Here is a 23,046-nt window from a genome sequence, read left to right as displayed (position 1 = left end):
GAACTACAGCAGGTTACTGTTTAGACAACTGGGGGCGACATTTCACTCAAATATTGGATATTTTCTCAGACCATATCCTGCAACTGATGAGACTAAATTGAGAACGGTCACAAAAGTAATTTTTAAATGAATAAAATACTTTATTGCATGGTATACCCTAATGTTACACTCTGTATAGTATGTGCTATTGATCTCACAATATTGACTGCCATTTTGAAGATGACAGACACCTTCCCCTTATGAGTTCTAAAGTTGTTTAGTGCTGTATTTTAAACTCATATATTTAATCCAAATAAACCAGAAAGAGATCATGTATTTCTTGGTAAGTCTTCCTTTGCAGCTTTGTCCTTGTACAGAGAGGAAATTGAGATACTTACTACCTGTAGATATGTAATTGTGAACAAAATTATTTCAGAAATCTAACGAACCATATAACAAACAAAGCATGTTAAACTTGAATGAGATGTAATATAACAGCTAGGTTGGTAATGCTATGTGGTGGGAGGTTTGCAAATAGGATACCTGTACTTTCCTTAAAATGGATAATAAATTCTTTAAAATCAATTTTCATCTCATCCGAGGAACCTTTTCTCCAAGTGGAACTTCCATCAGTTTCTGTAAAGAAAGAGTCAATTACACTTTCACACAATCTGAACCACAACAAAAACACTACATCAAAATGAACATAGAAACGATTTAGTGCAAACTTCCAGTGAGGACACAAGCCTAACTTAGTGATGACTGACCTTCAGCAGTCGAGCCTTGTACACCCTGTCGTCCTCCCCCTCCCCTTGTTGCTCCTCCACCTGGTACCTCTTGCAGGCAACTGTCACCTCTTGTTGGTCGTAGAGAATAGCAGGGTCCAGGGTGTGTCCGTTGATGAGACTAACCAGATACTCTCTGTAGTGTTTACTACAATGGCACACACAGAGACAGACAGAGTGAGAACAGCCTAACAGCCAGAAAAGGTGGTTTAAAATTGATTATACCCTGGGTGGTTCGAGCCCTGAAAGCTGTTTGGCTGACAGCCGTGGTATATCAGACCGTATACCACTGGTATGACAAAACATTACTTTTTACTGCTCCAATTACATTGGTAACCTGTTTATAATAGCAATAAGGCACCTCAGGGGTTCGTGGCATATGGCCAATATACCACAGCTAAGGGCTGTATCCAGGCACTCCGCGTTGCGTCATGCTTAAGAACAGCCCTTAGCCGTGGTATATTGGCCATATACCACACCTCCTCAGGCCTTACTGCATAAATATCATTTCATGACATATCTTCAATAGGGGAGAGTGGGGTAAGTTGAGCCACCCTTATTTCTAAGAAACCATACACAAAATATATAATTTGGCCAACTATTTAGGAAGAGGTCATCATTTCATGGAGTCTGTGAAGGAAGAAATCACATGGAAAAAGTGGTCCAAAAAATGGATTTTCACCAAGTCAAATTAGTTTATTGTGTTAGAGGTTTCATGATGCTTGTATCTAAACCAAAGTAGGTCATTTTAAGATTGTTCTATACATCAGTTGTGTCTCTATGAGCTTCAGTATTGGGTCCTAAACCTAGCATGAAAATGCATCCTTGTAGCTGTGTGGGATTATATCGTCAAAATGTTTGCCACGGGGTAAATTGAGCCAATGGTTGAACCAACGGCAAGTTGACGTTTTCTTCCAAGGAATAATGCAAGGCAAAGTGTTTGTTAGGTGTTAAACCTGTTAAAAGATGATTCAAATTATTAAAAGACAAAAAAGCGATTGTGATTGTGTTGAATTGTGTTTGGGAAATGAAGATACATGGTTTTGAAAAGGTAGTGGTGATATTTCATTCAGTATAGACATTTGTAGGCGACTTAACAAGACCTGGGGTAAGTTGTGCCAAGAGGCAACTCTTGGCACAACTACCACTATTACCACTATTTCTCCCCAATTGGTAGTTACAGTCTTGTCCCATCGCTGCAACTCCCGTACGAACTTGGGAGAGGCGAAGGTCGAGAGCCGTGTGACGACCCCGCCAAGCCGCACTGCTTCTTGACACAATGCTCACTTAACCCGGAAGCCAGCCGCACCAATGTGTCGGAGGAAACACCGTACACCAGACGACCGTGTCAGTGTGCATTGTGCCCGGCCCACCACAGGAGTCGATAGAGTGCAATGGGACAAGGACAACCTAGCCAGCCAAACCTGGACGACACTGGGCCAATTGTGCGCCGTCTCATGGGTCTCCCGGTCGCAGCCGGCTGCAACACAGCCTGGGATCGAACCAGGATCTGTAGTGATGCAGCTAGCACTGTAGTGCCTTAGACGGCTGCACCCCTCGGGAGGCTTTTTTGGACAATTCTGATTATTTCCAGGGATACACAACTTCCTGAAATATATGTAGATATCTTTATTAGAAAGAATACTGCATTTCCCTTGAACCCCCTGAATGTAAAAAATGGCTCAATTTACCCCACTCTCCTCTACAATTAAATACAATTCAATTGTGTGTTTGTGTGTGTGCGTGTGGGTGTAGTGCACAAACAAACAATAAGGTATTTTCAACTATGTGTGTGTGTGACTCACTTGCAGAGTCCAGCTTGTCCTGGCTGAGTTTGGACTCCACAGGGTGAGTCAATCTGCTGACCCCCCTCGTCCTTCTGCTCCATCACTCCACACGCGTCTGAGTCACACAGAAAGGAGTCAGACAGAAAGAGAAAATCAAAGTATGCGCAGAAAGAGAGAAAAAAATAGAGTAAAGTTCTCACAGATCTGGGATCTAAGAGAGGATAAACAAGAGGTCACTCTCACCAGTCTGTGTCCCATTAGGGGGGTCTGTGTTGAACTCAACAGCATTCCTCTATGGACAAAATACAAACAACTCAGCTCAGAAACACAACATTGAAATGACAACCCTTTAACGTTACCAGAACATTCCCAAAACATTCCCCCTGAAATATTCCCTGAACATTCTTTATAACATTCCCAGAACATTATCTCTGTAATGTTCCCAGAACATTATCTCTGTAATGTTCCCAGAACATTCCCTCTGTAACGTTCCCAGAACATTCCTTCTGTAACGTTCCCAGAACATTCCCTCTAACGTTCCCAGAACATTCCCTCTAACGTTTCCCCCCTGTAACATTCCCAGGACATTCCCCCCTGTAACGTTGCCAGAACATTCCCAGGACATTCCCCCCTGTAATGTTCCCAAAACATCCCTCATCTCTGTACCTGCAGCAGGGCCTGTAGTCTGGCAGGCTCCCAGTCCCTGAGGTAGAAGAGACAGTCTCGTGGGTGATGAGCATGGAGACCTGTGATCTTACACTGGACAGTTTTACAAGCCGTCTGAGAGAGAGGGAGGGGGAGGGAAATGGGTGTAGAAGGGAAAGTGAAAAAGGAAGCAGACATGAGGATGGGAATGTATGATAAGAAAGCCCTGGGGGAAAGGGAGATCCTTCTCTCTGACTGAATCCATTTAGTGACAAATATGGTACTCCATGCAGTCCCTTCTATGTGACTTACAGTGTGGAAGGGATTGTTGCAGCCACTGCAGAACTGGTATCTGCATTGGGAGCAGCTGAAGTGCATGCAGCCACCTTTGGTCAAGGCATACTGGAACCTGCAGTGAGGACAGGCTACGTAGAGAGATGAGAAGGGCCACATCATTGTGTTATAACAATTATGATGATGGTGATGAGATGGCATTGTGTGCCAGGAGTCAAGAGTCTCAAAGTAGAAGTGCTGATCTAGGACCAGGCCCTATCTGTCCAGATAATCGTATTTATCATTATCTAAAAAAGGAAATCTGATCGTATATCAGCAATCATACTCTCTGTGAATATGGGCCAATAACTGCAGAATGTCTAGGCTGAATGACTCACTGATGCCGTTGTCCCGTAGGAACCCGGCCAGTCCCTGTCTCTGGTAGTCAGGGTCGTTCTCTCTCTTCCACAACTGGAACTGCTCACAGGATACATCCTGGTGCTGAGCTTCCCACTGACAGAGAGAGAGAGGGAGGGCGATAGAGAGAGAGAGAGGGAGGGGCGATAGAGAGAGAGAGGGAGAGAGGGCGATAGAGAGAGGGAGGGAGGGCGATAGAGAGAGGGAGGGGCGATAGAGAGAGAGAGAGAGGGAGGGCGATAGAGAGAGAGAGAGGGAGAGAGGGCGATAGAGAGAGGGAGGGAGGGCGATAGAGAGAGGGAGGGCGATAGAGAGAGAGAGGGAGAGAGGGCGATAGAGAGAGAGGGAGAGAGGGCGATAGAGAGAGGGAGGGAGGGCGATAGAGAGATGGGAGGGCGATAGAGAGAGAGAGGGGAGGGCGATAGAGAGAGAGAGAGAGAGGGAGGGCGATAGAGAGAGAGAGAGAGGGAGGGCGATAGAGAGAGAGAGGGAGGGCGATAGAGAGAGAGGGAGGGCGATAGAGAGAGAGAGGGAGGGCGATAGAGAGAGAGAGGGAGAGAGCGTCGATAGAGAGAGGGAGTGGAGGGTGGATAGAGAGAGTGAGGAGGGCGATAGAGAGAGAGGAGGGAGGGCGATAGAGAAGAGAGGAGGGGAGGGGGCGATAGAGAGAGACCTAGTGGAGAGAGGGGCGATAGAGAGAGAGGGGAGGGTCGATGAGAGAGGAGGAGGGAGAGGAGGGGCGATAGAGAGAGAGAGAGGGAGATAGGGCTATAGAAAGAGAGGGAGAGGGTCGTAGAGAGGGAGGGAGGGCTATAGATGGAGGGAGGGGCGATCGAGAAGATAGAGAGAGTGAGGGATAGAGAGATAGAGGGAGGGAGGGATAGAGGGAGGGAGGGAGAGATAGCGAGAGAGAGAGGGAGAGTGAGGGAGGGATAGAGAGAGTGAGGGAGGGATAGAGAGAGTGAGGGAGGGATAGAGGGAAGGAGAGAGAGGGAGGGAGGGAAGGAAGGAGCGAGAGGGAGGGAGGGAGGGAGAGATAGCGAGAGAGGGGGAGGGAGAGAAAGAGAGAGAGAGGGAGGGAGAGATAGAGGGAGGGATAGATATAGATAGAGGGAGGAGAGAGATAGATAGAGAGGGAGCGAGAGATGGAGGGAGAGAGAGATAGAGAGAGAGGGAGAGATAGAGGGAGGGAGAGAGAGATAAAGAGAGAGATATAGGGAGAGCGAGAGAGATAGAGAGAAAGAAAGAGAGACAGGCATCATTATTTGGGTCCCACATACACGTGGCTATGAAATGACACAACATGGCAGGCAAGGTAACAACAGGTATATTTTGTACTTACAGGCTTTTTGCATTGGTTACAAAAGCTCTTCATACACGTGGGGCAGGTGACTTTGAATTGGTTTCCATCATAGATAAAGCCAAAGGTGCACTGAGAAGGGAAGAGGAGGGAGGAGGGAGGAGGGAGGAGAGAGAGTGGTGAGAGTGGCGGCAGGTAGCCTGTTCCCCTGAGCGCTGAAGACATGGATGTCGATTAAGGCAGCCCCCCCCCCCCCCCCCCCCCCCCCGCACCTCTCTGATGCAGAAGACACATTTCAGTTGAATACATTCAGTTGGACAACTGACTAGAAATCCCCCTTTCCCTGAATGAAAAGGGAAATACAGTAGAGACGTAACTGTTGATGTGATGGAGCTGGTTAGAAACCCACTCACGTGACAACACCACAGGAACATGGGATCCTTCATCAGAGCATGTTCCATCAGCTTCTTGTGGAAGAGCTCGTACACCTCACGATCCAGACAGTCTCTCAGCTAAACACACGACATCAATAACAATGTTATAAACATGAAACACAACCAGCAGCAGCTCATGATCGTCCCATTTCAATCTACCTATAGCCCTCCAAGGGACGCAAAATTGTAGACGTTTTCCAAAAATGCTCAAATTGGAATTTCTGAAAAAAGAAAACAGGTAACTGCTAACTGGATCTCTCACTTCTATCTCCATATCTTCCATTCCAAATAAAGTTGATTCTTCTTCATCTTCTCACCTGAATGTCCAGAGTAAAGAAGTAGCTGTCCAGGTGCTCAGGGTCGTTGATGTCTGGTCCTGCACACACAGGACACACCATGTCTCTGATGTGTTTGTCTCTCACAGCGATGGTGAAGTGCTGTGTGAAACACTCGTGGCACACCGAGCACTGACACGAGGTCAGGGACTGCATCTGAGATGTACAGGGAATATATAGCATTAATCCAATAACTCACATACCGGTATTAACATCTTATAGGAAATTATATCTGAGAGAGGAGGGCACCAAAGTGAAAGTTACAGTATGTCAATTGTACTAAAGAATGACAAAACAACACACAGTGAAATGTAGCTACACCATTCCACGCAAACTCTACCAAACCCCCAGCAGCCCACCTTGCTGTGGGGGAAGATGCCGAGGCAGCAGGGGCACTCGTTGTTGAGGAGGCGGCGTAGGAACTCCCTGTCCTGGGACTCTCTGACGGCCTGGATGACGTCCTCCAGGGAGTACTGGGCATCAGGCTCCTGGAGTAGAGACAGGGCCAGCTCACAGCGCCCCCAGCTGGGCAGCTCGTACAACGCCAGCAGGCGCCTGCACATCCTCTGAGAGGACAATGGAGGATAATGATGATGATGATGAACAACAATCAGATGATTTGTGTTATCTATGGCCTTGGAAAATGCAGTTTAGTTGACTTGTGCATGCTCTCTCTCTGTCTCTCTCAGACACACACTCTCTGCAGTACCTGCTTGTCAGGGTTCTTGGCATCAATGGGGGCCTCTGGCTGGTCGCTCCAGATGCGCTGGTGGAAGGGCTCCAGGAGGGGCCGCTGCAGCAGGGACAGAGCCCCCCGCACCTCTCCTCCACTCAGACGCAGAGCCTCCTCACACTGCGATGCCTCCCGGAAGCCCAGAGAACGCAGCTCCCGCATCTACACAGTCAGAGTGGAAACAGCTCTTTTATATCTCTTAGTATTACTGCATTGTTGAGGGGCTTGCAAGTACGCATTTCACTGGACGTTTACACCCGCTGTATCCTGTGCACGTAACAAATAAACGTTGGTTTGGTGCAGGTAGCCTAGCGGTTAAGATCGCTGGGCCATTAACTGAATGGTCGCTGGTTTGAATCCCTGAGCCGACTAGATTCAACATTTGTTGATGTGCCCATGAGCAAGGCATTTAAACCTAATTGCTCCTCTAAGTCTCTTTGGATAAGAGCCTCTGCTACCTGACAATTTTTTTTTACTTCACTATACTTTGCATATAGGCTTAATTGTGACACAGACTAGCTCAGTAAGTAGCCTTGCACAAGTTGGAATGGCTCATAGGAGCACGAGACTATCTGTGTCAAGCAGAGTCACCTCTGGTCCCATTTTTACAGTCTTTGGTATGACTCGGCCTGGAATCAAACTCCCAACCTTCCAACCTCAGGGCTGACAATCTAACCACAAGGCCACAGATGGGTCTAGTGAACTCTTGGTTATTTGAGTGGATATCTAAAGTGATTAGCCATATCAGTTTTGAGTGACCATTAGGGTCAGGTGAACTGTCTGGTTCTCACCTTGGCCTGTCTGTCTCGGAGCAGCTGACGGACTGCTCTCTCAGTGTCGCCCCCTGCTGCCAGCCATGCCTGCTTGGCCTCAACCCTGGACAGCTGCACACCCTCACCCAGCAGCACACTGGGACTCTGTTGCTCTGTCGACCCCTTATCTGTGTTATCCTGCGGCCCAGAAACCCTTGCTTTGAAGTTCTGCAAAGCTGCCGAAGCTGCCATGGCACAGATCTCATCCAGTAGGTGAGGCAGCTCTGATTTCAGCCAATCACAGGGGTTGACATTGCTGCCCCTGGAAACGCAGAGGGCTGCGTACACCTCCTCAGGGCCCACTCCCTTCTTCTCTCCCTTCTGAGGAAGAACATCAATTTAGAAGTTAGAATAATACCAGTTAATGTGGTTTTAATTCACATTTAGAGTCAGTTCAAAAGCCACCTACTCGTATTTGATGGACAAGCTTCAGCCCTTCATCCCTCATCAGGTTCTGTCTCTTAATGTCGATGTTTACCCTGGAAGAGATCTCCGGAGGGACCAGGGGCATCACAGGAGGCGGGACAAAGTCTTTGACTGGAGACTGCAGGAGGAGGGACTTGGGACTGGTGACTGGAGGATCTTTGCACGGCAGGTTGCACACCTCACAAACCACTGCAGGAGGAGAGTTCACATAGGTGCAGAACTGACACATCCACTACAGAGAGAGAGAAATAGCATGGGAGAGAGGCAGGGACGGGGAGAGATTGTGAAAGATTAAAACCAAAAAGATACGCTTGAATGATTAGATCTCACAGAACATTCCAACTCTAGAGAGTATTTAAACCACTGGGGGGGGTGTGTAACCTTTGTTTCCTTGTCTGCCGTGGGTTCTGGCGTGGGGAGTACTGGAGTACTGGGGAGTACTGGTGTGATAGAGGGACGGGTGGCCAGACGGGGGCGCTCACACACCTCACACAGTATACTGCTGCCTTGGTTCACCACCGTACAGCTCTTACACTGCCACTCTATGAAAGAGGTCAGAGAGGGTAGATAAACAGACCTTATAAACCTTATATTGATCTTAGCTTCTAGTAATGCGTGATTATTATTACTGATTTAGAGGCACAGGTGACGTGAACACCTCAAACAGGACAGGACAGGTGACTGATGTGTTGTTCAAATGAACGTCACATGAAAACTACTCAACAGTTGAGACGTGTATATGAATGTGACCTGGGTTGGGTGGCGGCTGCCCCGGGTCCTCCAGATCTATAAGGGAAGCGATGGCCAGACGGGGTCGTTCACAGGTCACACACAGCGCGGCTTTCACCTCGTTGACTGTAGTGCACTGAGCACACTCCCATGAGGAAAGAGAGAGGCTAGAAAAGAGAAGAAACAAGTGAGAGGAAAGAGAGAGGCTAGAAAAGAGAAGAAACAAGTGAGAGGAAAGAGGCTAGAAAAGAGAAGAAACAAGTGAGAGGAAAGAGAGGCTAGAAAAGAGAAGAAACAAGTGAGAGGAAAGAGAGAGACTAGAAAAGAGAAGAAATACAAGTGAGAGGAAAGAGAGAGACTAGAAAAGAGAAGAAACAAGTGAGAGGAAAGAGAGAGACTAGAAAAGAGAAGAAATACAAGTGAGAGGAAAGAGAGAGACTAGAAAAGAGAAGAAATACAAGTGAGAGGAAAGAGAGAGACTAGAAAAGAGAAGAAACACAAGTGAGAGGAAAGAGAGAGACTAGAAAAGAGAAGAAACAAGTGAGAGGAAAGAGAGAGACTAGAAAAGAGAAGAAATACAAGTGAGAGGAAAGAGAGAGACTAGAAAAGAGAAGAAACACAAGTGAGAGGAAAGAGAGAGGCTAGAAAAGAGAAGAAACACAAGTGAGAGGAAAGAGAGAGACTAGAAAAGAGAAGAAACACAAGTGAGAGGAAAGAGAGAGACTAGAAAAGCTTTGTGTCCAGCAGATGCCTCAAACTCTTTACGTTCCGCTGGGAAGTCATTCAGCGTCAGTGGAGCAGTCCGTAGCACTAGGTTGGGATGCTGCGCTAGGTTGGGATGCTGCACTAGGATGGGATGTTGCGCTAGGTTGGGATTGCTACACTAGGTTGGGATGCTACGCTAGGTTGGGATACTAGGTGCGTCCTGTGCAAAACGGTGCGCTGGTACAAACGGAGGTTCATAAAAGGCAGTGCGACCTGTTGGATAGTTTTCAGGAAACCAGCCAACAGAATGACGTGCAAAATGAATATACACAGAACTGTTCTGTGCGTAATTTAGCGTGCCATCATGCAGGACTAGTGATTTGAAATCAGTAACCTACTCTATATGGGAACAACCAGTTCAATTTATTGATGTCACTCGAGATGAATGTGCCAGAAGGTTAGAAACAAACTAGATGAATTCCTGTAATGCGGCCTTGTGTGCAGCCGATGAAACCAGTAGGTCCATATGAGAATAACTTTCATCTGTTTTAATTATTAGCTTTGGTTGAACAGGTCAATAATGATCTTCTCCATGCTGCAAACCGTACTGCAGCCTTGCGAAGCAGATGTCCATCAAGTATGGAAAATGTGGTCTCGACATCTGGCAAAAACAACATAGGGCAAAACGCGTCTGGTGGACATATGGTGGAAGAAGTGAGTGATCAGGTTTGTGTGTGTATGTGTGCATGTGTGTAGAGTCGATTATAACACATCCTAATTTCTAACCTAAAAGCTAACCTCTAACCTTGTTCGTTTGGCAGGGGTAACCAGTGTCCTGTTGTGACCCCCGCGGTCAGGGTGAGAATGGTACAGTCTGTCACATTCCAGACACAGCCTCTGAGAACAGGTGGAGCAAGGGGCGTAGACTTGGGACATACCACAGATGGTACAGGTCTCTAAGGGGAGGTTTAAAGATGATAAGTGTTAGTTTACATATTCATGGGTAAGAATATTTAAATAAATATTGGATTAAAAGTGAGATTTGAGCTGAAATGGTCAAAGCTATGACCCATATCTTACCCTGTATTCTATCTCTCCTGTGATTGGCCCTGGACGGGTGGCGGTGGTAGATGAGGTCACATGACTGACAGAAAGGAAGAGAGCCACAGGGTGGGCAGAGGAGAGAGGGAGTGGCACCGCACAGATTACACCCCCCATCTGAGAGAGAGAGAGAAAGAGAAGCGCAATAAACAATACGCAATAAGTTTGTCATCCAATGACAGTACAACAGACAGGCAGATGACATATACCAGTGGGGTTGGAAGTGGGCAGGTAACAGACAGGTAAACTCGTACAGGGAGTGGGTGTCTGTCTCACCGGTGGGAGTGGTCGGGGCGTGTCTTAGTCCAGGACTAGCAGCCGGTTTGGGTGGAGGAGATAGCGGCTGAAGGTCTTTCCCCCTGTCCCCATGCTCCTCTCCTGGTGGGATGACCACTGCATCAGACATCAGCTCTGGTTTCTCCTGAAGAGACCAGAATAGCCCTAATTACAACAGTAATCACAGAAAAAGGTAGAAGTAGAAACAGACAAACCGATTAACCACTCGACTGTACGTTGTTACACAGACCTGATTTGTCTTCGGGAGACTAAGGGATGGGATTATATTGCTGTAGATTTCTGGGTGAGCATGTGTACCCTGACAGACAACAACAACACAGTAACACATAAGAGTTAGAAAGAGATCAAACATGGAAACTCATCTTTGTGGTTATCCTCAAAGTTAGAACAATTTAAACATTTGAATTAGATAATAACACTCTTAGACTCTCATATGAACGTTCACCTTGATAAGCATGTCCAGTTCCATGCGCAGGATCATGACCTCAATGGTCACTGCAGCAACCTTCCCAACGTCTGGATCTGTGACATCGTCGGGGAAGCTGAGGCCGTCTGGCTGTTGATTGGTGTAACCGTAGAGAAACAGGACTGACCTGCCACCCTGTAGAAAAGATAGCAGACAGTAGAATAAACCACCGTTGACTCAAATTAGTGAAAAAGTTAACTAAAATGCTTTAAAAATCACTGGGTACCCATGTCACGTTCTGACCTTATTTCCTTTGTTTTGTCATTATTTAGTATGGTCAGGGCGTGAGTTGGGGTGGGCAGTCTATGTTTGTTTTTCTATGATTTGGTTATTTCTATGTTTCGGCCTAGTATGGTTCTCAATCAGAGGCAGGTGTCATTAGTTGTCTCTGATTGAGAATCATACATAGGTAGCCTGGGTTTCACTGTGTTTGTGGGTGATTGTTCCTGTCTCTGTGTTTGCACCAGATAGGGCTGTTTTAGGTTTTCACGTTTCTTGTTTTGTTAGTCTGTTCATGTATAGTTGTCTTTATTAAAGAACCATGAATAGAAACCACGCTGCGTTTTGGTCCGCCTCTCCTTCAACTCAAGAAAACCGTTACAACCCCCTGCTCTAGGTCTATGTCTATGTCTATGACCCATAAGGCACTTTAAACATTGCTTATTGATCCACTCCCTATTTGAACAATCTGACTATTTGTAGTGAAAACAATAGACTCTAATCTGTCTTATGCACAAGGAAGTCAATAATGATCCTGTAATAATAAGAAAAGGGCAGTAAGTTCCTGATAGGAACTTAGGAACTGTGTTAACTAACCTCCAGACGAGCTTCAATGCCATACAACTCTCCTTCCGTTTCCTCCAACTGCTCTTAAATGCAAGTAAAACCAAATGCTCTTCAACCGATCACTGCCCGCACCTGCCCGCCCGCCCAGCATCACTACTCTGGACGGCTCTGACTTAGAATATGTGGACAACTACAAATACCTAGGTGTCTGGTTAGACTGTAAACTCTCCTTCCAGACTCATTTTAAGCATCTCCTATCCAAAATGTAATCTAGAATCGGCTTCCTATTTCGCAACAAAGCATCCTTCACTCATGCTGCCAAACATACCCTTGTAAAACTGACCATCCTACCGATCCTTGACTTTGGCGATGGCATTTATAAAATAGCCTCCAACACTCTACTCAGCAAATTGGATGCAGTCTATCACAGTGCCATCCGTTTCATCACCGAAGCCCCATATACTACCCACCACTGCGACCTGTATGCTCTCGTTGGCTGGCCCTCGCTTCATATTCGTCGCCAAACCCACTGGCTCCAGGTCATCTATAAGTCTTTGCTAGGTAAAGCCCCGCCTTATCTCAGCTCACTGGTCACCATAGCAGCACCCACCCGTAGCACGTGCTCCAGCAGGTATATTTCACTGGTCACCCCCAAAGCCAATTCCTCCTTTGGCTGCCTTTCCTTACAGTTCTCTGTTGCCAATGACTGGAACCAATTTCAAAAATTACTGAAGCTGGAGACTCATATCTCCCTCACTAACTTTAAGCATCAGCTATCAGAGCAGCTTACAGATCATTGCACCTGTACATAGCCCATCTGTAAATAGCCCACCCAACTACCTCATCCCCATATTGTTATTTATTTTGTTTTATTTTTATTTTGCTCCTTTGCACCCCAGTTTCTCTACTTGCACATTCATTTTCTGCACATCTATCACTCCAGTGTTTATTAGCGAAATTGTAATTATTTCGCCACTACGGCCTATTTATTGCCTTACCTCCCTAATCGTACTTAATTTGCACACACTGTATATAGAATTTTCTATTGTGTTATTGACTGTATGTTTGTTTGTTCCATGTGTAACTTTGTGTTGTTGTTTTTGTCGCACTGCTTCGCTTTATCTTGGCCGGGTCGCAGTTGTAAATGAGAACCTGTTCTCAACTGGCCTACCTGGTTAAATAAAGGTGAGAAAAAAAAGAAAATAATTGGGTTTAAAGAGGCCTGTCTCCCTTCTTTACCTTGATGGCGTCCACGGTAGCCCTGAAGACTGGGTTGTTGTGCTTGACGCTGCGCCAGTACCTGGGCCTGCTGGGGCTGGTCAGGTTACAGCCATACTTTTCCAGGATGCTCAAGGCTTTAAACAACCGTCCAACAGACTCTAGGACCTGATGGAGGGAGGAGAGGTGGGGGAGAGGGGATCAGGAGGGCAGAGGGGTTAACAAGAATATCTGAAGGTGCAAGGCATACAGTAAAGACAAAAAATACATTTAGGGGGCAACTGGATTGGACTGAATATAAAACCTCACCTCCTCCCTGCTCTGCCCTGCTATGTTCTGTGTCACCATGGTCTGTGCTGTGATGTGGTGAAACTTGTCAGACAGGGACAGGGGAACATTGGCCATGAACTGGACATCAGTCTTCAATGCCTGGGCAGAGCCTGAATAGGACAGGAGGGACTCAGCTCTCCTCCGCACCTCCTCGAAAGGGACAGGCTGGGTACTCATCATTCACACACTGGGGGGATAGAGATATAAAATGACAGTAGGTCAACTCAGGGATGGGACTGTTGACTTATGTGCAGTAGGTAGGCCTACCGTCATTTCTTATGTATCTGGGTGTACCGTCTAGCTACTCTGTCTACTGTGAACATGGATATCTCCAAGGTAGCTCAAATGGTAGAGCGCTCGCCAGGGTAACGTTTCCAATATAAGTAGTTCTGTCTGGATAACAACTTCTGCTAAATGGCTCAAATGTTAAATGTAAGTACATTGAAGTTTCAACTTTTGTCTCAAAATGACACGTGACACTAGATAGCTGTAAACTTTACAGTTAGCCAACTGTAGTAGTGCATGTTCTGAAATTGAAGTGGCACATTGAGCTGGCTGGCAAGTCAATTTGTAATTATGCTCTAGCTAATGTATGACTGGCTAGCAAGGCGACATCGAAAGTTTATTATGAGAGCCAGATCAGTGCCACTTTACCTTTATCTTCTGCGTTTCCAGATGTATTTCGTGATCCAAGTCCTTTATGAATCCAACTGACTGTTATATCAAGGCAAAATGTAGCTACATTTCTAGTATCACGTCGGTCTTCTGAAGCATGTCTTCAAAAGCACAGCTAGCTAAAGTCACAACAACAGTGAAAATGTAGTTGACGCGGAAGTTGTTATCGAGAGGGGCGATGTAGAATAAACCTTGATGTACACTACCCTCTAGTGGTATTATAAATAATAGCAGTTACTGTAGTTACATTGTTATTATTACATTGTTATAAATCAATCACTCACTCAATCATGAAAGCCACAAACTGCAGTTCACGTGTCTTCTTGGAACTGACCACAGAACACTGTGTTGGAAACATTACTTTTCATGGTTGGACTGCTTTCATTCATTATTCATAGTATTAGAAATAACTTAAATACCAGTTCAACTCTTCTGTGTGTGTAAGCTTTTTTAATCATCTAAGCACAACATTTGCCCAATGTACAACGTTCAAAGATTGTACTTTCTCTGTTTTACCACTAGAGGAGGCAACTGCTATTTTAATCATTACAGTTTTTTCCAACTGCTTACACAAGTTTTCAAAACGGTCTCTTTTTTTCAAAACTCTACACACAATTCCCAAAACTGCACACACAAAATGCAAAATGCCTCACATCTCCTTCAAAATGTAACACTGCATTCAAAATGCCATAAACACATGTCAGAATGAAGCATTTGCATCAAATGGCAAACACTGCTTTCATAATAGTACATTTTTGGATATACCATGTAAACACTGTTGTTCTAAATCTAAAGCTCTTTGGTCTTTCATAGGCTTATATCTATATTTCAATGCAATGTTCGACAGTGAAAGTAATCTGCTGAGCGGGGTAAGAAGTACACACATGGGCAATGCAATGTAGAAACAGAAAATATTTATTAGGCCAAACATTACTGTTGTATACAGTAGCATACAACAAAACCATAAACATATGGAAACCAAAAGTATATTCTTTAGAATACAGTAAAGAACACAGTTTGTGTGTGTGGGGTCCTGGGGGGGCAGTCCAGGAATTGGTAGGGGGGGGATCACCAGTGCTAAGCTACACTTCATCTCTTCTCCGGCGTCTGGCCACAATACTTCGTCCACATCACAGGATGCGTTTTCTCTTGCCACGTTCTCTCTTTCTCTTGTCTCTTGTACATCTGTAAACAAGCGTCCTCGTCCTCCATGATGTCTTTGCCTTTCCACTCTGTACAGAATTCAAACACAGTATGTGTTCAGCATAGGAACTGTAAACAATGTACAAAAAAATGTAGTACAGCATGATAACCAACCTCATTCATTCAATGCAGTGCAGTAAATGGATGGCTTAGAGTTACAAATGTTTATGCAATACTATGCAGTCAGACGTATTTTACAGTACATGGCTGTAATGCTAAAATAGTCATTAGATAGTTGCATACAAATCAAATCAAATCAAATCAAATTTTATTTGTCACATACACATGGTTAGCAGATGTTAATGCGAGTGTAGCGAAATGCTTGTGCTTCTAGTTCCGACAATGCAGTAATAACGAACAAGTAATCTAACTAACAATTCCAAAAAAACTACTGTCTTATACACAGTGTAAGGGGATAAAGAATATGTACATAAGGATATATGAATGAGTGATGGTACAGAGCAGCATAGGCAAGATACAGTAGATGATATCGAGTACAGTATATACATATGAGATGAGTATGTAAACCAAGTGGCGTAGTTAAAGTGGCTAGTGATACATGTATTACATAAGGATGCAGTCGATGATATAGAGTACAGTATCTACGTATGCATATGAGATGAATAATGTAGGGTAAGTAACATTATATAAGGTAGCATTGTTTAAAGTGGCTAGTGATATATTTACATCATTTCCCATCAATTCCCATGATTAAAGTGGCTGGAGTAGAGTCAGTGTCATTGACAGTGTGTTGGCAGTAGCCACTCAATGTTAGTGGTGGCTGTTTAACAGTCTGATGGCCTTGAGATAGAAGCTGTTTTTCAGTCTCTCGGTCCCAGCTTTGATGCACCTGTACTGACCTCGCCTTCTGGATGACAGCGGGGTGAACAGGCAGTGGCTCGGGTGGTTGATGTCCTTGATGATCTTTATGGCCTTCCTGTAGCATCGGGTGGTGTAGGTGTCCTGGAGGGCAGGTAGTTTGCCCCCGGTGATGCGTTGTGCAGACCTCACTACCCTCTGGAGAGCCTTACGGTTGAGGGCGGTGCAGTTGCCATACCAGGCGGTGATACAGCCCGCCAGGATGCTCTCGATTGTGCATCTGTAGAAGTTTGTGAGTGCTTTTGGTGACAAGCCGAATTCTCAAATTCTCCTGTTCTCATTTCTGAAGGTTCGAATTATGGACGCCACTGTAAATCGACTCAAGTTGGGCTGGACTCTCAGTCCAGCCTCTCTCATGGTCAAACCTTGGTTGATCACATGATCAACAAGTTTTGCCCTAATCTCATCAGAGATGGCTCTCCTTCCTTCTCTTCTTTGCCCTCGTCCTCTTCCTCTCCCTCCTACTCCTCTTGCTCTCTGTCCATTGTTGGCATCCATTGTTCAAAACAGGTAATCTGACCTTTGACCTATGTATAGGCCTATACTACAGTAAAGCAGTGATTGGTTAGTGATCAGTTAAGCTATTAGTGTTTGCACATGTGAGGAGTGTGTGTGTGACCTGGTGAATAAGTGTAGCATTTTGATTAGTTGTGTTTGGAAAAGGAAAGCAAGTCACTTCCTGTTCGATTTTTGTGTTTTAGGTAGATAATTGTGTGTAGTGTTTTGAAAAAAGTGTTTTATGCAATTGACAACTGAGTCAAACACTGAGAAATAGCTTATGGTTTTGGATATTTGGTGTGTAGTTTTGCACTTTGAGTGAGAGGTTTCAAAAATCGTGTGACATGAAAAGATGTTGTGTGTAAGCAGTTGGAAAAAACTGTAATAGTGCCTTTTCATCGTGATCTGGCAAAAATAACTCACAAGACACAAGAGTGTGATTTAAGTTTTTGCAATGACAATGATATGGTCACTGACTAGGTGACCCATACGGCAGTGGTCAGTATCAGGGCTTGAGCCGTAACAACAAAATGACCTTTCTTCAGGGAATGGCCTTTATGTGATATCTAATATCTAACTCAGGCTTGTACTGACATACACGATATGACCAAAAGTATGTGGACAACTGCTTGTCGAACATCTCATTCCAATATTTGGTCCCCCCTTTTCTGCTATAACAGCCTCCACTCTTCTGGGAAGGCTTTCCACTAGATGTTGGAACATTGCTGCAGGGACTTGCTTCCATTCAAGAACATGAGTGAGGTCGGGCACTGATGTTGGGAGATTAGGCCTGGCTCGCAGTCGGTGGTCCAATTAATCCCGAAGGTGTTTGATTTGTGCATGGGGGCATTGTCATGCTGAAACTGTTGCCACAAAGTTGGAAACACAGAATCGTCTAGAATGTTATTGTACACTGTAGCATTAAGATTTCCCTTCACCGGAACGAAGGGACCTGAACCATGAAAAACAGCCCCAGACCATTATTCCTCCTCCAACAAACCTTATAGTTGGCACTATGCATTGGGGCAGGTAGCGTTCTCCTGGCATCCGCAAACCCAGATTTGTCCATTGAACTGCCAGATGGTGAAGAGTGATTCATCACGCCAGAGAACACGTTTCCACTGCACCAGAGTCCAATGGCAGTGAGCTTTACACCACTCCAACTGATGCTTGGTATTGCACATGGTGATCTTAGGCTTGTGTGCGGCTGCTCGGCCATGGAAACCCATTTCATGAAGCTCCCGACAAACAGTTATTGCGCTGACGTTGCTTCCAGAGGCAGTTTGGAACTCGGTTAGTGAGAGTTGCAACTGCGGGCAGACGGTTTTTACGTGCTAGTCGCTTCAACACTCGGCGGTCCCGTTCTGTGAGCTTGTGTGGCCTAATCACTTCGCGGCTGAGCTATTATTTCTTCTAGACATTTCCACTTCACAATAGCAGCACTTACAGTTGACATGGGCAGCTCTAGCTGCGCAGAAATTTGACGAACTGACTTGTTGGGAAGGTGGCATCCTATGATGGTGCCACGTTGAAAGTCACTGAGCTGTTCAGTAAGGGCATTCTACTGCCAATGTTGTCTATGGAGACAACATTGGAGAGGGAGAGGGAGAGGGAGAGGGAGAGGGAGAGGGAGAGGGAGAGGGAGAGGGAGAGGGAGAGGGAGAGGGAGAGGGAGAGGGAGAGGGAGAGGGGGAGAGAGAGAGAGTAGAACTAATGTGAATTCAGGTCAATTTCAGAATCCAGGCAGTTCCTCTCCTATGACTTTTCACTCTAGTTATCATAAAGTATTAATCGTGTGTTGATGCTGCTGGTGACTTGCACATATGTTAACATTGCCAAAGCAAGTGAGGTAGATAATATACAAAAGTTAAATAAACAATCAAAATTGACAGTTAACATTGCACTCACAGAAGTTCCAAAATAATAAAGACATTACAAATGTCATATTATGTATATATACAGTGTTGTAACGATTTACAAATGGTTGAAGTACAAATGGGAAAATAAATAAGCATAAATATGGGTTATATTTACAATGGTGTTTGTTCTTCACTGGTTCGCCTTTTCTTGTGGCAACAGGTCACAAATCTTGCTGCTGTGATGGAACACTGTGGAATTTCACCCAGTAGATATGCGAGTTTATCAAAATCGGATTTGTTTTCGAATTCTTTGTGGATCTGTGTAACCTGAGGGAAATATGTGTCTCCAATATGGTTTTACATTGGGCAGGGGGTTGCTAAGTGCAGCTCAGTTTCCACCTCATTTTGTGGGCAGTGCGCACATAGCCTGTCTTCCCTTGAGAGCCATGTCTGCCTACGGCGGCCTTTCTCAATAGCAAGGCTATGCTCACTGAGTCTGTACATAGTCAAAGCTTTCCATAAGTTTGGGTCAGTCACAGTGGTCAGGTATTCTGCCACTGTGTACTCTCTGTTTAGGGCCAAATAGCATTCTAGTTTGCTCTGTTTTTTTGTTAATTCTTTCCAATGTGTCAAGTAATTATCTTTTTGTTTTCTCATGATTTGGTTGGGTCTAATTGTGCTGTTGTCCTGGGGCTCTGTAGGGTGTGTTTGTGTTTGTAAACAGAGCCCCAGGACCAGCTTGCTTAGGGGACTCTTCTCCAGGCTCATCTCTCTGTAGGTGATGGCTCTGTGGGGTCTGTTTGTGTTTGTGAACAGAGCCCAAGGACCAGCTTGCTTAGGGGACTCTTCTCCAGGTTCATCTCTCTGTAGGTGAGGACTCTTCTCCAGGTTCATCTCTCTGTAGGTGAGGACTCTTCTCCAGGTTCAACTCTCTGTAGGTGAGGACTCTTCTCCAGGTTCAACTCTCTGTAGGTGAGGACTCTTCTCCAGGTTAATCTCTCTGTAGTTGATGGCTTTGTTATGGAAGGTTTGGAAATCGCTTCCTTTTAGGTGGCTGTATAATTTAACGGCTCTTTTCTGGATTTTGATAATTAGTGGGTATCAGCCTAATTCTGCCCTGCATGCATTATTTGGTGTTCTACGTTGTACACGGAGGACATCTTTGCAGAATTCTGCATGCAGAGTCTCAATTTGGTGTTTGTCCCATTTTGTGAATTCTTGGTTGGTGAGCGGACCCCAGACCTCACAACCTTAAAGGGCAATGGGCTCTATAACTGATTGAAGTATTTTTAGCCAGATCCTAATTGGTATGTCGAATTTTATGTTCCTTTTGATGGCATAGAATGCCCTTCTTGCCTTGTCTCTCAGATCGTTCACAGCTTTGTGGAAGTTACCTGTGGCGCTGATGTTTATTTTTTTTTGTGTGCTCTAGGGCAACGGCGTCTAGATGGAATTTGTATTTGTGGTCCTGGCGACTAGACCTTTTTTGGAACACCATAATTTTGGTCTTACTGAGATTTACTGTCAGGGCCCAGATCTGGAAGAATCTGTGCAGATGATCTAGGTGCTGCTGTAGGCCGCCCTCCTTGGTTGGTGGCAGAAGCATCAGAACAGCAAACAGTAGACATTTGACTTCAGATTCTAGTAGGGTGAGGCAGGGTGCTGCAGACTGTTCTAGTGCCCTCGGCAATTCGTTGATATATATGTTGAAGAGGGTGGGGCTTAAGCTGCATCTCTGTCTCTCCCCATGGCACTTGGGAAGAAACATGTGTGTTTTTTGCCTATTTTAACTGCACACTTGTTGTTTGTGTACATGGATTTTATAATGTCGTATGTTGTTCCTCCAACACCACTTTCCATCAATTTGTATAGCAGACCCTCATGCCAAATTGAGTTGAAGGCTTTTTTGAAATCAACAAAGCATGAGAAGACTTTGCCTTTGTTTTGGTCTGTTTGTTTGTCAATTAGGGTGTGAAGGGTGAATACATGGTCTGTCGTATGATAATTTGGTAAAAAGACAATTTGACATTTGCTCAATACATTGTTTTCAATGAGGAAATGTACAAGTCTGCTAAGAATGATAATGCAGAGGATCTTCCCAAGGTTGCTGTTGACGCATATCCCACAGTAGTTATTGGGGTCAAATTTGTCTCCACTTTTGTGGATTGGGGTGATCAGTTCTTGGTTCCAAATATTGGGGAAGATGCAAGAGCTAAGGATGATGTTAAAGAGTTTTAGTATAGCCAAATGGAATTTTTTGTCTGTATATTTTATCATTTCATTGAGAATACCATCAACACCACAGGCCTTTTTGGGTTGGAGGGTTTTTATTTTGTCCTGTAGCTCATTCCAGGTAATTGGAGAATCCAGTGTGTTCTGGTGGTCTTTAATAGTTGATTCTAAGACTTGTATTTGATCATGTATATGTTTTTGCTGTTTGTTCTTTGTTATAGAGTCAAAAAGATTAGAGAAGTGGTTTACCCATACATCTCCATTTTGGATAGATAATTATTTGTGTTGTTGTTTGTTTAGTGTTTTCCAATTTCCCAGAAGTGGTTAGAGTCTATGGATTCTTCAATTGCATTGAGCTGATTTCTGACGTGCTGGTCCTTCTTTTTCCGTAGTGTATTTCTGTATTGTTTTAGTGATTCACCATAGTGAAGGCATAGACTCAGGTTTCCCGGGTCTCTATGTTTTTGGTTGGACAAGTTTCTCATTTCTTTCTTAGATTTTTGCATTCTTCATCAAACCTTTTGTCATTGTTGTTCATTTTCTTCGGTTCTCTATTTGAGATTTTTAGATTTGATAGGGAAGCTGAGAGGGCAAATATACTGTTAAGATTTTCTACAGCCAAGTTTACACCTTCACTATTACAGTTGAACGTTTTATCCAGGAAATTGTCTAAAAGGGATTGCATTTGTTGTTGCCTAATAGGTTTTTGGTAGGTTTCCAAACAACATTCCTTCCACCTATAGCATTTCTTAATATTACTCAGTTCCTTTGGCTTTGATGCCTCCTGATTGAGTATTGCTCTGTTCAAGTAGACTGTGATTTTGCTCACTCACTCACTCACTCACTCTGAGAGACTCTGGGTTGAGGTCAGTGATAAAGTAGTCTACAGTACTACTGTCAAGAGATGAGCTATAGGTGTACCTACCATAGGAGTCCCCTCGAAGCCTACCATTGACTATGTACATACCCATCATGCGACAGAGCTGCAGGAGTTGTGACCCGTTTCTGTTGGTTATGCCAGTTCTGGCATTTAGGTCGCTACAGACTAGTACATGTTCCTGGGCCTGGAAATGATTGATTTCCCCATCCAGGATGGAGAAGCTGTCTTCATGAAAGTATGGAGGTTCTAGTGGGGGGATATAGGTAGCACACAGGAGGACAATTTTCTCTGTTAAGATCATTTCCTTTTGAATTTCTAGCCAAATGTAAAATGTTCCTGTTTTGAGGAATTTAATGGAGTGAGTTAGGTCTGCTCTAGTGGGTCCGTCAGTGGGCCCATCTCCTCTATACCAGGTTTCTTGTAGGATGACAATGTCTGTATTTCCGATTTCTTTGATGGAGTCCAGGTTCCTGATCTTTATTCCAAAGGAGGATGATCTCAGTTCTTGGATATTCCAGGATGAGATAGTGAAGGCTTTGTGTTCCATAAAGTGTCCAATGTTGTTGGTTGTGTGGTTTGGCCTCAGACCAGTAAGTGTGAGCAGCCTATCCCCCTTATACCATTCACACATATAAATTAGGTTTGTGCCAAGCACAACAGACCTCCATCTCGCATCACTTAGATGGGTCTCAAATTCATAATCCGATACCCATTTATCAGACTAGTCACAGCTTCAGATCAGGACCCACATATGGGATATTAAAGGAATATTACCCACTGTGACACCTTTAAAAGGTTGAGGATATGTTATCCTTGAGATGCATCAAAGTAGCTTTGAAAGGATAGCAACACCACATTTTTTTCACTCAATGATGGAAGTACAGCACTCTTATGGAACTACAGAGATGGCTTTGTGTCCCACCTCCACCTTCAGTGTAATACAATATCTGTGGGAAGTTCCTACATCTGTGTTTAGTGTTGTGTGATGTAGCTACCATTGCAGGATGAATCATTCTCAGAATGTTGGGTGAATGTCCCAACATGTTGCTCTTGACAACATCACACCAACCCTGGGTGAGCTAACCTCAACCATCTATCTTTGTGTTCATCATCTCAATGTCTGAGTAGACAGACCTCAGCTGTTACTCTCCTCCCTCTCTCATCCCACTCGCTAAACTCATACTACGTTTCAAAATCCCACACAATAAGTGACTGTGGGTAACAGCCATGAAGGGCAACCATGAAGGTTTGAGTCCTTTTGA

General features: G+C 44.7%; 1 protein-coding gene across 2 annotated transcripts; it reads right to left on the bottom strand.

Moving 5' to 3' along the window:
* Positions 1 to 116: 116 nt before the first annotated feature.
* LOC109909839 (E3 ubiquitin-protein ligase RNF31-like) lies at positions 117 to 14,392 on the bottom strand. 2 transcript variants are annotated; one of them, XM_031796682.1, is made up of 24 exons: positions 14,213 to 14,392; positions 13,538 to 13,745; positions 13,250 to 13,396; positions 11,204 to 11,359; positions 10,988 to 11,056; positions 10,738 to 10,882; positions 10,441 to 10,578; positions 10,166 to 10,316; positions 8,677 to 8,822; positions 8,308 to 8,468; positions 7,910 to 8,158; positions 7,480 to 7,821; positions 6,665 to 6,850; positions 6,315 to 6,521; positions 5,938 to 6,111; positions 5,600 to 5,698; positions 5,229 to 5,318; positions 3,868 to 3,982; positions 3,509 to 3,621; positions 3,218 to 3,331; positions 2,795 to 2,843; positions 2,570 to 2,666; positions 747 to 912; positions 117 to 615 (listed from the first exon to the last, which is right to left on the bottom strand). In XM_031796682.1, exons 2-24 carry the CDS (start codon positions 13,736 to 13,738, stop codon positions 568 to 570), a joined length of 3,363 nt encoding a protein of 1,120 aa, XP_031652542.1. In that variant the 5' UTR covers positions 13,739 to 13,745; positions 14,213 to 14,392; the 3' UTR covers positions 117 to 567. The 2 variants fall into 2 exon arrangements, with proteins under 2 accessions (XP_031652542.1, XP_031652543.1); XM_031796683.1 differs by lacking the exons at positions 10,988 to 11,056; positions 13,250 to 13,396; positions 13,538 to 13,745; positions 14,213 to 14,392 and having other exon boundaries at positions 10,738 to 10,902; positions 11,204 to 11,317.
* Positions 14,393 to 23,046: the final 8,654 nt, after the last annotated feature.

Source organism: Oncorhynchus kisutch, linkage group LG18 (assembly GCF_002021735.2).
Source record: "Oncorhynchus kisutch isolate 150728-3 linkage group LG18, Okis_V2, whole genome shotgun sequence".
NCBI lineage: Eukaryota > Metazoa > Chordata > Actinopteri > Salmoniformes > Salmonidae > Oncorhynchus > Oncorhynchus kisutch.
This window is presented reverse-complemented; position numbering and strand designations above follow the sequence as displayed.